Source organism: Acinonyx jubatus, chromosome C1, assembly GCF_027475565.1.
Source record: "Acinonyx jubatus isolate Ajub_Pintada_27869175 chromosome C1, VMU_Ajub_asm_v1.0, whole genome shotgun sequence".
NCBI lineage: Eukaryota > Metazoa > Chordata > Mammalia > Carnivora > Felidae > Acinonyx > Acinonyx jubatus.
In genome coordinates this window covers 62423385-62437026 of record NC_069381.1, presented here as the reverse complement: position 1 = coordinate 62437026, position 13642 = coordinate 62423385, and the positions used below count along the sequence as shown (strand labels likewise).

Genomic DNA, 13642 nt, shown 5'->3' with positions numbered 1-13642 from the left:
ATGTGTGTGTGTGTGTGTATTTTTAATTTAAATCCAAGTTTGTTAACATATAATGTCATAATGGCTTCAGGAATAGAACTTAGTGATTCATTCTTTACATATAACACCCAGTGCGCATCCCAACAAATGCCCTCCTTAATGTCTATCACCCATTTAGCTCATCCCCCACCCACTTCCCTCCAGCAACCCTTAGTTTATTCTCCATATTTAAAAGTCTTTTACGGTTGGCCTCCCTTTCTGTTTTTATATGATTTTTCCTTCCCTTCCCCTATGTTCATTTTTCTTTCTTAAATTCTACATATGAGTGAAATCATATATTTATCTTTCTCTGATCAACTTATTTCGCTTAGCATAATACATTCTAGCTCTATCCACATTGTTGCAAATGGCAGATTTCATTCTTTTTGATTGCCAAGTAATATTCCAACACACACACACACACACACACACACACACACACACACACTGTACATACCCCATATCTTCGTTATCCATTCATCAGTTGATGGACATTTGGGCTCTTTCCATACTTTGGCTATTGTTGATAGCACTGGTATAAACATTGGGGTGCATGTGCCCCTTCAAATCAGCATTTTTGTATCCTTTTGGTAAATACCTAGTAGTGCAATTGCTGGGTCATAGCATGCTCTATTTTTAATTTTTTGAGGAACCTCCATACTATTTTCCAGAGAGGCTGCACCAGTTTGCATTCCCATCAGCAGTGCAAGAGGGTTCCCCTTTGTCCACATCCTTGTCAACATCTGTTATTGCCTGAGTTGTTTATTTTAGCCATGCTAAAAGGAGTGAGGTGGTATCTCATTGTGGTTTTGATTTGTATTTCCCTGATGATGAGTGATGTTGAGCATCTTTTAATGTGTCTGTTAGCCATCTGGATTTCTTCTTTAGAAAAGTGTGTGTTCATGTCTTTTGCCCATTTCTTCACTGGATTATTTTTTGAGTGGGGAGTTTTATAAGTTCTTTACAGATTTTGGATACCAACCCTTTATCTGATATGTCATTTGTAAATATCTTCTCCCATTCCATAGGTTACCTTTTAGTTTTGTCGATTGTTTCCTTTGCTATCCAGAAGACTTTTATCTTGATGAGGTCCCAAAAGTTCATTTTTGCTTTTGTTCCCTTGCCTCTGGAGACCTCTGTAGTAAGAAGTTGCTGCAGCCAAGGTCAAAGAGGTTGTTGATTGTTTTCTCCTCTAGGATTTTGATGGTTTCTTGTCTTACATTTAGGTCTTTCATTCATTTTGAATTTATTTTTGTGTATGGTTTAAGAAAGTGGTCCAAGTTCATTCTTCTGCATGTCACTGTCCAGTTTTCCCAACACTATTTGCTGAAGAGACTCTTTTTTCCATTTGATACTCTTTCCTGCTTTGTTGAAGATTAGTTGGCCACACATTTGTGGGTACATTTCTGGGTTCTCTAGTCTGTTCCATTGATCTATGTGTCTGTTTTTATGACAGTACTGTACTGTCTTAATGATTACAGCATTGTAATACATCTTGAAGTCCAGGATTGTGATGCCTCCAGGTTTGGTTTTCAACATTACTTGGGCTATTTGGGGACTTTTCTGGTTCCATACAAATTTTAGAATGACTTGTTCTAGTTCTATGAAGAATATTGGTGTTATTTTGATAGGGATTGCATTGAATGTATAGATTGCTTTGGACACTATCAACATTTTAACAATATTTGTTCTTCCAACCCATGAGCATAGGATATTTTCCATTTCTTTGTGTCCTCTTCAACTTCTTCTATAAGCTTTCTATAGTTTTCAGCTTTTATCTCTTTGATTAGGTTTATTCCTACATATTGTATGGTTTTCGGTGCAATTGTAAATGGGATCAATTCCTTTATTTCTCTTTCTGCTGCTTCATCATTAGTGTATATAAATGCAACCTATTTCTGTACACTGATTTTATATCCTGTAACTTTGCTAGATTTATATATCAATTTTAGCAGTTCTGGGTGGAATTTTTGGGGTTTTCACATAAAGTATCACATCACCTGCAAATAGCGAAAGTTTGACTTCTTCCTTGCTGATTTGGATGCATTTTGTTTCTTTGTGTTGCCGGATTGCTGACACTAGGACTTCCAACACTATGTTGAACAACAGTGGTGAGAGTGGACATTCCTGTCATGTTCCTGACCTTAGGGGGAAAGCTCTCAGTTTTTCCATTGAGGATGTTATTAGCAGTGGGTCTTTCCTATATGGCCTTTATGACCTAGAGGTATGTTCCTTTTATCCCTGCTTTCTTGAGGGTTTTCATCAAGAAAGAGTGCTGTATTTTTTCAAACGCTTTTTCTGCATCTAGTGAGAGGATAATGTAGTTCTTATCCTTTCTTTCATTAATGTGATGTATCATGTTGATTGATTTGCAGATACTGAACCACCCCTATAGCCCAGGAATAAATCCCACTTGATCATGGTAAATAATTCTTTTAATGTATTGCTAGATTCAGTTTGCTATATCTCATTGTGAACTTTTGCATCCATGTTCATCAGGGAGATTAGTCTGTAATTCTCCTTTGTGGAGGGGTCTTTGTCTGGTTTTGGAATCAAGGTAATGCTGGGCTCGTATATTTTTAACTTGATGCCCATTAATGCTTTGAACATTACTTGTGAAAATTAACATCTTTATTCCTCAAAAATAGTTCCTCCCAACAAATTTCTTGCTCTTCTCAGTCATACAACCACTCTCAGGCTAGAAATTTCAATCAGCACCAATAGCTACATTTCCCTTTACCATGGCTATACCTACTCAATTATTAACTTGTAATTTCTTCCTTCACCTTTTGCATTTCTCTCTTCTCATATACATTGCTATCACTCTAATTTTTTAACTTGTAATAGTTTAAAATGGCCTCCCTGTCTGCATCGCTTCATCCAAACTCCCAGCCTTCAAAGACTAAATTCTGGTACCTTAGTTTTGTCAAGGAATGCCCTATTCCATCCTAACCAATTGCATTCCTTATCCCTTGAGATTTCCTTAGCTTTTGTCATTTGGTCTGTACCACTACCAGTAGATGGAATTCCTTTCTCGGCTATGCTATCTACTAAAACATTCCCATCCTCTATGCTTCCATATCCAGTCACTCTCTTGACCCCTCTAACTTGTTATATTTTTCTCATATATCTTATACCCTTGTGATATTATATGATCTATGTGGCTGATATACGTATCTCTATGTATACCTATTATACACAAACATGTGTGTATGTGTGTGTTTCTTTATTGTCAGTCTCCACTACTATAATATAATCTCCATGAGGACCAGGACTTTGTCTTGTTTACTATGTAGTCCTAGTACCCCAAACAGAATTTTTCTATATTTATAAGAAACTCCACAAATTTGCTTACTGAATTACTGTACTTGCTCAAATGCCACCTCTTCTAGACAAATACAGCTCTTCCTCTGAAACCACTTCATACTGACAGCCTGCACTTTTCATGTAATTTATACACGGTGTTATATGAAGGTAAACAAACATCTCCTGATTTTCAGGTGACTCTAAGTTTGAAGAAAATCTATATTTAAGTTTGAAGAAAAGAACAGACATATTATAACACTTAAAGATATTTACTTTCATAATCATATTTTAATGTATTTTAAATGATAATATGTGTTAGCCTTATCTGTTTTGGTAACAAAAATTTAATTAAAAATATGTATGGCTAGTTATCACCAGCAGAAAAGCACAGCATGTCCTAAAAAGGTTTAATTTCTAAAAAAACCAGAAAAATATGCTGAAGTAACTAAATTACCTGCTATGTCATCTACAATCTCTGTATATGTTCTTCTAGCAATGTCAAGAAATTCATTTATGTTGGATCTCACTGCATAGCACTTCTGAGTCCTCATGTTCAGGCATCCTTTCATGTATCTTGCATCATCATTAATTATGGTTTTAATCTTTTCAAGTATGATTCCAAACCTAAAAAAGAATATTAAAGGCAATTAAGTCAAACAATTATTTTAATTTATAATCTGAGTCACAGTTAATGATATATTTTCTTGAAATAATTTCAAATGTAACAAGTAATATATTTTCTTGAAATGTGTTAAAAATGTTTTTGAAAATAAAACATACACACATGTAAGTTAGAACTGTGGCTATATCAATTTTAAAATATTTTGTTAATCAAGATCAGTCTTTTAAAGTAACAGAAAGTGGGGGCACCTGGGTGGCTGAATAGGTTGAGCGTTCGACTTCATCTCAGGTCATGATCTCGCGGTTTGTGAGTTTGAGCCCCAGGTCGGGCTCTGTGCTGACAGCTCGGAGCCTGGAGCCTGCTTCAGATTCTGTCTGTCTGTCTGTCTCTCTCTCTCTCTGCCCCTCCCCCACTCACACTCTGTCTCTCTCTCCTTCAAAAATAAATAAACATTAAAAAAAAATAACAGGAAGCCACCAAGAATAATTCTACAACTGTTAATAAAAAGCTCTCCCAAATTATTTACATTGACTATGCCTATGAGTATAAAATATGTCCACTAAGAACTGTTACTCTGGCTTCATGTTCATTGACTCAATAAACACTTACTTATACCATGTATCAATCAATGTGTCAGGTGCACAGATTCAAAGAAGAATTAAATGCATGGTCCATGCCCTCAGCTGGCAGCACTAAACACATACTGTAAGACAGTGTAACAGAACCTCACAATAATCAGTAATTAACTGCAGTGATCATGCAAACCAAAAGTCTGATAACATCTATTTTCCTAACCTTTTGTTTTACTCTGTTCTGTATTTTATTTGTAATTCTGTTTTATTATTAACTTCAATTTGTGACTCACAAAAGATGTGAATCCTGAATCAATAAAATAACAGTTCTTACTATCACAAGTCTTTTTGGTCAAGAATCAAGGCACCATTGCTAAAAACAATATTAAAATTAAACTGTATTTAGATCTTATTCAACATTTATATCTACTATTTTTTGGTTACATTGGGCCTTTTTGGTTTACAAAAGAATATATTTTCATATTTGCAAGTCTTTCCATGTAGAATGGCTAAAAAAATTATTAAAATTGTGTATGATTTCAATTTTTAATAACATTCCAATCTTCCATTAACAAAAATACTCAACGTGCTGTTTCCTTATTTATGGGTATTTATAAGATGTAATGTATAATTAGAACTTTGATGAATAGCTTAAAGGTACTGTTAACCAGATTTCAAGTAATTGCTCTATAGATTACAATTAAAGTCTTTTTTTTTTTTAATTTTTTTTTCAACGTTTATTTATTTTTGGGACAGAGAGAGACAGAGCATGAACGAGGGAGACACAGAATCGGAAACAGGCTCCAGGCTCTGAGCCATCAGCCCAGAGCCCGACGCGGGGCTCGAACCCACGGACCACGAGATCGTGACCTGGCTGAAGTCGGACGCTTAACCGACTGCACCACCCAGGTGCCCCTACAATCAGAGTCTTTAACATCAGTTATGATCAGCAAGAAAGGAGTAATTAGCATGGATATTTTATTAACAGCTGAGTGACAAAGACCTCTTATCTTCTAAGGAACCACAGTAAGCTCTTAATAAAGGTGTGTTACAGTTCTTCAGAGCAATCTGTTAAAAAATAAAATAAAGATAATTAAAAATAATGAATTATGACACTATTCAAACATATCATTTTATATTTGTTTACAACTTTACAGTTTACCAAGGGCTTTCTTGACTTTCTGGCTTCATCTTCTCATGTGTGTACCCATAATAGATAATTTAGGTATGTGGGTGAGGATAAATGGTGTCTTTCTTATTTTCAGATAAAGAACACCTGGCTAATAAAGGGGATCTACTGCTTTACTATTATGACTTTAATTTTTTTTATCTGTCAACTAATTGTTAGCATTCAAGTACTTTTTAGAGGTAGGTACTTAAATAGCTATCACTGTATATTTATTTATTTTTTTTAAGTTTACTTTTGAGAGGGAGGGCATGAGCACAAGCAGGGGAGGGGCAAAAAAAGACAGAGGGAATCCCAAGCAGGCTCTGCACTGTTAGGGTACAGCTAGATGCCATCACTGGGCTTGATCTCCCCAATAGTGAGATCATGGCCTGATGAGAAATCAAGAGTCAGACGCTTAACCGACTGAGCCACCCAGGCACCCACTATCAATGTACATATAGAGTACTCTACATATAATTCTAAAATCTGCGTTTTAAATATGCATTAAACTAAAAAAGTGCTTTACATATTTATAAATAGAGCAATTTCTCCATTCTTTCTAATTTTTTTAATGTTTATTTTTGAGAGAGAGAGAGAAAGAGAGAGTGTGTGTGTGTGAGTGGGGGAGGGACAGAGAGAGAGAGAGAGACAGAGAGAGAGACACAGAATCTGTTAACAGGCTCCAGGCTCTGAGCTGTCCGTACAGAGCCAGATGCGAGGCTGGAACTTGGGAATGGCGAGATCATGACCTGAGCCGAAGTCAGACACTTAACTGACTGAGCTACCCAGGCGCCCCAGAATTCTCCATTATTATATGGAAAAAGCAGGGATCTAATTTTGCTTAATGGAAACTGTAAGTGGTCACTATTTGAATAAACAGAAAAAAGAAGAAAACATAGTTAACCTGACTTTTACCTATTTTAGTTTGCTATAAGGCAATGGCAGTAATAACTTTTGCTTATGAATAGAAAATATTTAAATACTTTCAAAAACTGCAAAACTCATAAAAGCATAAAGAAAAACATTTAAATTACTTCTACCATTCTTCCAAATAAATAATCGAAACATGATGGTATATTTCCTGTCACTTCTTCAAATAAAAAATCATTATATCATTGCATACTCCTTTTCTCCCCTACTTAATACTGCATCACAAGCATTAGAAACTTTTAATAAGGGGCACCTGGGTGGCTCAGTTGGTTAAGGGCCAACTTCAGCTCAGGTCATGATCTCAGGTTGTGAGTTCGAGCCCCACGTCAGGGTCTGTGCTGGGGTCTTCCTTTCTCTCTGCCCCTCCCCTGCTCATATTCTGTCTCTCTCTCTCAAAAATAAATGTTAAAAAAAGAGAAACTTTTAATAGTATAAATTTTTAATAAGTCATATTTCACCCTCTAGAAAAGTCTCTTCCCTTAATTCTGGAGTTGTATGCTACTTATAATTTCTCACTAATATAAATAATGCTGCAATGACCATAACTGGGCATAAATCTTGGTCAATATTTCTTAGGAGTTCTTTTGTACAGATTTCTAGTAGTATAACAGCACCAAAAGATAGATGTTGAAAAACTTCCTTGTGAAGTATGTACAATTTGTACTCCGACCAGCTGTCTATGAAGCTGTATGTTTTACTATTCTCTCATTAGCAGTAAGTTGTATCCATTAAAGGAAAAATAAACCTTTGTTTTTTTGATATATAAAAAATGACTTTAATTTGCATTTCTTTGACTAATATTGAGGTTGAATATTTTTGGTACTATTTATTAACCCCTTTGATTTCCATTTTAGGAGCATTTTGCATATTTCTATTGGTATTCCAGTATTCTCTTATGAAATTACATGAGTTTTATGACAGAAAGTAATATTTTGTCTGTTATAAATTTTTCCTATTTTTACACCATGAAAAGTTTTTATTTTATTTTTTTAAATATGAAATTTATTGTTAAATTGGTTTCCATACAACACCCAGTGCTCATCCCAACAGGTGCCCCCCTCAATACCCATCACCCACCCTCCCCTCCCTCCTACCCCCCAACAACCTTCAGTTGGTTCTCAGTTTTTAAGAGTCTCTTATGATTTGCCTCCCTCTCTTTTTTTTTCTCCTTCCCCACCCCCATTGTCTTCTGTTAAGTTTCTCAAGATCCACATAAGAGTGAACACATATGCTATCTGTCTTTCTCTGCCTGGCTTATTTCACTTAGCATATCACTCTCCAGTTCCATCCACGTTGCTACAAAAGGCTATATTTCATTCTTTCTCATTGCCACATAGTATTCCATTGTGTATATAAACCACAATTTCTTTATCCATTCATCAGTTGATAGACATTTAGGTGCTTTCCATAATTTGGCTATTGTTGAAAGTGCTGCTATAAACATTGGGGTACAAGTGCCCCTATGCATCAGCACTCCTGTATCCCTTGAGTCAATTCCTAGCAGTGCTATTGCTGGGTCATAGGGTAGATCTATTTTTAATTTTTTGAGGAACCTCCACGCTGTTTTCCAGAGCGGCTGCACCAGTTTGTATTCCCACCAACAGTGCAAGAGGGTTCCCATTTCTCCACATCCTCTCTAGCATCTATAGTCTCCTGACTTGTTCATTTTAGCCACTCTGACTGGCATGAGGTGATATCTCAGTGTGGTTTTGATTTGTATTTCCCTGATGAGGAGTGACGTTGAGCATCTTTTCATGTGCCTATTGGCCATCTGGATGTCTTCTTTAGAGAAGTGTCTATTCGTGTCTTCTGCCCATTTCTTCACTGGATTATTTGTTTTTTGGGTGTGGAGTTTGGTGAGCTCTTTATAGATTTTGGATACTAGCCCTTTGTCCGATATGTCATTTGCAAATATCTTTTCCCATTCTGTCGGTTGCCTTTTAGTTTTGTTGACTGTTTCCTTTGCAGTGCGGAAGTTTTTTTCTTCATGAGGTCCCAATAGTTCATTTTTGCTTTTAATTCCCTTGCCTTTGGGGATGTGTCAAGTAAGAAATTGCTGCGGCTGAGGTCAGAGAGGTTTTCTGCTTTCTCCTCTAGGGTTTTGATGGTTTCGTGTCTCACATTCAGGTCATTTATCCATTTTGAGTTTATTTTTGTGAATGGTGTAAGAAAGTTGTCTAGTTTCATTCTTCTGCATGTTGCTGTCCAGCTCTCCCAGCACCATTTGTTAAAGAGACTGTTTCCTAATTTTCTTTGGCCTTTACTTTGCCTTTGACATGTCAAAGCTTAAAATTTGTGTTTTATCAAATCTATCAATTGTGAGGGATGATTTATTATACTTCTTTCATTCTAAGAAAGATGGCAACATTTTTTAAACCTTTTGCCAAATTGTTTTCATTATATAGTATTTATTAGAATGAACTCTATAACAAAATTCTTCCACATTTTCCATTATTTTTTCTTTAAAAAAGCAGTTCTTCTTTGTCACCTTAATTTTTAAAAATGTTTTGCACAGGGGTGCCTGGCTGGCTCAGCTGGTAAAGCATGAGACTCCTGAACTGAGGGTTGTGCATTTGAGCCCCACACTGGGTGTAGAGATTATTTAAATAAATATATGTTTAAAAACAAGTTTTGCACATTTTAGTATTTAAAATATAGTATTTATAAAAAAATCACATCAGAGGTACTTCAAGTAAGAGTTAGAAATAAATATTAAAATCAAGTGAACAGGATATTTATATAGTCTCAAAGTATCTCTCCATAGATTAATAACTTCACAGTGAATTGATCAAAATTCATATCACCAGAATGTGGAATGGTATCACGTGCCTCCTGATGTGATGTACTAAGAAAGGTACAACTTTTCCCATAGAGTATTACTGCTGAATATGTACAAGCTAAATTTAATCATGAGAAAATAACCATACACACAAATTGAGGAATATCCTATAAACAACTGCCACTCTTTAGAATGTTAATATCATGACAAAGAAAGGATGAGAAACTTTTAATTTAAAAAGGTATAAAGAAACATGACAGTAAATACAATGCATGGTCCTGGGGTTGACCCTGTATCAAGAAAAGAAATCCATTAAAAATATTATTAAAACAATTAGAAAATTTTGAACATATTGTACACATAATAGTATTGGATCAATGTTAAATATCCTAATTTTTTAAATTACACCATGTTTATTTAAGAAAACATCTTTGTTCTCAGAGATATACACTTTAGCATTTAGGTACTGTAATTTTCAAATAGTTCAGTAAGAGTAATGATAAGTATAACAATTGGTAGTGTCTGTTGTGTGAGTAAGGAGAGAATATGGAAATTTACTATACTATTCTTGCAACTTTATCTAAATTTGAAATTATTTGGAGACAAAAAGTTTTTTTAAAAACTGATGCTAGACATGTTTTGTACAATATACAGCTAAAGTTACCTTTAAAGGATCCACAAGTTCCAAGGTATGTTTTAGGTATATTAAATTTGTTATCTTTGATTCAGCTGCATTAACCTATTAAGATAAATGTGGACACCATAAATACACAATACAAGAATGGGTTTTCCTCTTGAATATTCTACACTGATCATATTCATACATTTTTATATATGAACCTACTCAGCATAGACAATATAGATGATAGTTACAATTACTGACCCATCATAAGCCTAGTGCACTAGTTTCCAGAAAGTCTGACAATGAGGAGAGTTCATCTCATTGTGTCCAACTTTCATTTCTACTTCAGCCCTTTGGGTCCAGCTTAACCTACAGTAGTGACAGGAGATACAGTTCAATCCTGAACGGTACCAAGAGACTAAGATTAACTGAAAAAGGCACAAAGGGTATTTGTGGCAAGATGATATTTGAAAAGCTTCATCCAAACCTCCCAGATAGCTACAGAATGACAAATTTCCCTCACTGGTTCCTGTTTGCGCAAGTAAAACAATTTCCGTAATTCTAGTTGTCCAAATTAATTATAGTTTTTCAAGGTAAAGCAATATTAGCATTCAAAATTTTATAAAAGAACTTTTTATAAATCAAATTATACTATCCCTAGAACCAAACAGTGGTACTAAACCTGGGGAAATGAAGAATTTTTTCTGAATGGACAAATCTACCAATACAGACAAGGGGTTTCCGGATATCACATTATGATATAATGTACTTGATATAGCACTGTTTCTTTTTGTAGTCTCCTGACCTATATCCTTATTGCACAATACCTGGACTGTTCAGTGACCATATGAGCCAATTAAGAAGAAATACCAAAATAAATGTTATTAGCCCCAAAACAAGTTACCTCATGCTCAGAAGATTAAAAATAAGTAATAGTCACCAAACAGAAGACAACTTTCATCCCTATTACCAAAGGAGAATATCTTCCAAAAATACCAATTTGCCCTTGAAGAACAAGGTAGAAGGATTAACTCTAATGAATATCAGATTATAATAAAGTTAGAGCAATTAAAAAAAACTGTGGCATTAGCACAAGGACAGAGAGAAGGACCAATGGGACAGAGTCTAGAAATAGACCCAAACATATGATTTAACCCAAGCATTTGACTTATGACAAAGGCTGACTATAGAGTAATGGGGAAATGATAGTCTTTTCTATAAATGATACCAACAAGATTATGAATCTGTGTGAAAAAAGAGGAAATGTGGCCCCCTTCCTCAAACCACATAGAAATATCAATTCCAAATGGATTACAGATCTAAATACAAAAAAGTGAAACAATAAAACATCTGGAATATATGAAACAAGAATTTCTTTACTACCTTGGGTGTTCTAACTAAGTTATTTAAGTTTCTTTATTTTAAGGGAGAGAAAGTGTGTGCATGTGGGAGAGGAGCAGAAAGGGGGAGAATCGCAAGCAGGCTCTACACTGTGAGCACAAAGCCAGACACAGAGGTCAGTCTCACAAACCATGAGATCATGACCTGAGCTAAAGAGTCAGATGCTTAAATGACTCAGCCACCCAGGCACCGTTTTTTTTTTTTTTTAGTTTGTCAACTTTTAGAAATTTTATAATTGATGATTTGACATACATTAATCACAGGGCCAACTAATGGCCAAAGTTGCCTATATCTCTCCCATGGTCTGGTTTTTGTGGGTGCACAGAAATCATATTACAAACCCTACAACCACAAACTCCAACATTTGTGTTTTTACTTTCTACCTAATAGGGGACATTTCCACCTAACAACTTCTCACTCCTGTAGTAATAAAGGCTTTTGTGATATTGTCCCCTCATTCCTTTGGCTCCTGACCAATGCTGGTACTTCCCCATGTGACCCCATGTTGCAAGCTCCCCTCTCTCAGAAATCGTAAGTAATAAAAATCTTCTTTTAATAACATCAGCCTATGTCATCACTTAGTCATCTCCATAAATTAAAATCCCACAGGTACAGTCAAGACATTGGGGTAGGTAAAGACTTCTTATGCAGGATACAACAACCACTATAAAGGAAAAAGCATAAACTAGGATCTACATTTAAATTAAGAACTTCTAATAAGCCACGCAAAGAAAGTCAACAAAGATCTCACTGATATGTGGAATCTAAAAACAAAGAAAAAACCAAGCTCATAGACACAGAGAATAGACAAGGGGCTGCCAGTGGCAGGGGGTGGGCAAAATGGAAGAAGGAGGTCAAAGGCACAAACCTCCAGTTGTACACTAAGTAAGTCATGAGGATGTAATGGACAGCATGGTGACTATAGTTAATAATACTCCTGCATATTTGGGGCACCTGGGTGGCTCTGTCGGTTAAGCAGCCGACTTAGGCTCGGGTCATGATCTCACGGTCCATGAGTTCAAGCCCCGCATCGGGCTCTGTGCTGACAGATTCTGTGCTTCAGATTCTGTGTCTCCCTCTCTCTGACCCTCCCCCGTTCATGCTCTGTCTCTGTCTCGAAAATAAATAAACGTTAAAAAAATAATAATTGAACAGTGATTCTAAGAAGTACAGGCAAGAGAGTAGGGAAGAGCAGCAATACGGGATACACTGCTGATCATGATATCGCTACATGGCACCGTGGCTCAATCCTGGAGACCATTCAGAGATGGTGTAGAGTACGCTTCAGAAGCTATCTCCAGAGGTAAGGAAAATGGCATATTTATTAACCAACTCCTGTTTGGTATTGGTTAAGATCTATTGCTGGGCAACCACTCCCTGATTACCCTCAAGTTTCTCATGTGGCTAAAGAAAGTCCTCAGGCAGTGAGTTTCAGTTGTTTGTAGTAAGAAGACTTCCTTGTACAAAAGTGAACGCCAAGGGGATATGGGTGGCACAGCAACAATATCTACTCTACAACACTGGGTAAAAAAGTCAGTGAAATGGGAAAAGATTTGTGCAACACACAAAAACAACCAAGGAATCATAAAAGCTCTACAAATCCCAAAATCGGCAAGAGACATTCACAAAAGAAGATATTCAAATGGTCAATATACATATGAAAGGATGTTCAACTTCATTATCAGAAAAATGCAAATTAAGAACACAATGAAATACCACTAGCTACCAATCACTATGGCTAAAATTTTTAAACTGATAATATTGTTTGGGGGAGGAGTAATGGGAATTCACATACACTGCTAATAGGAGTATAAATTGATACGATCATTCTGAAAAACATTTTCATTATCTACTCAAGTTGAAGATATGCATTCCTCATGACTCAGAAATTCCACTCCAAACTATGTGCCCAATAAAAATATGTGCACAATTATATAAGGAAATATTTACAATATTGTTTAGCAATATTATTTGTAATTTCCAGAAACTGTCAACAACTCAAAAGTCCAACAGTGAAGGGGCGCCAGGTGGCTCAGTTGGTTGAGCATCTGGCTTCGGCTCAGGTCATGATCTCACAGTTTGTGGGTTTGAGCCCCACATCAGGCTCTGTGCTGACAGCTTGCTCAGAGCCTGCATCCTGCTTCAGATTCTGTGTCTCCTTCTCTCTCTCTGCCCCTCCCCTGCTCATGCTCTGTCTCTCTCTGTCTCTCAAAAATAAATAAAT

At 36.0% G+C, this 13642-nt stretch overlaps 1 protein-coding gene across 1 annotated transcript in view; it reads right to left on the bottom strand.

Moving 5' to 3' along the window:
* Positions 1–13642, bottom strand: part of MSH4 (mutS homolog 4) — a 91261-nt gene that overhangs the window by 28310 nt on the left and 49309 nt on the right. The window contains exons 9-11 of the mRNA XM_027058844.2: positions 10060–10134; positions 5522–5586; positions 3779–3948 (exon numbers count right to left, since the gene is read on the bottom strand). Coding sequence (XP_026914645.1) covers positions 3779–3948; positions 5522–5586; positions 10060–10134 — 310 coding nt within the window. The remainder of the gene's footprint in view (positions 1–3778; positions 3949–5521; positions 5587–10059; positions 10135–13642) is intronic.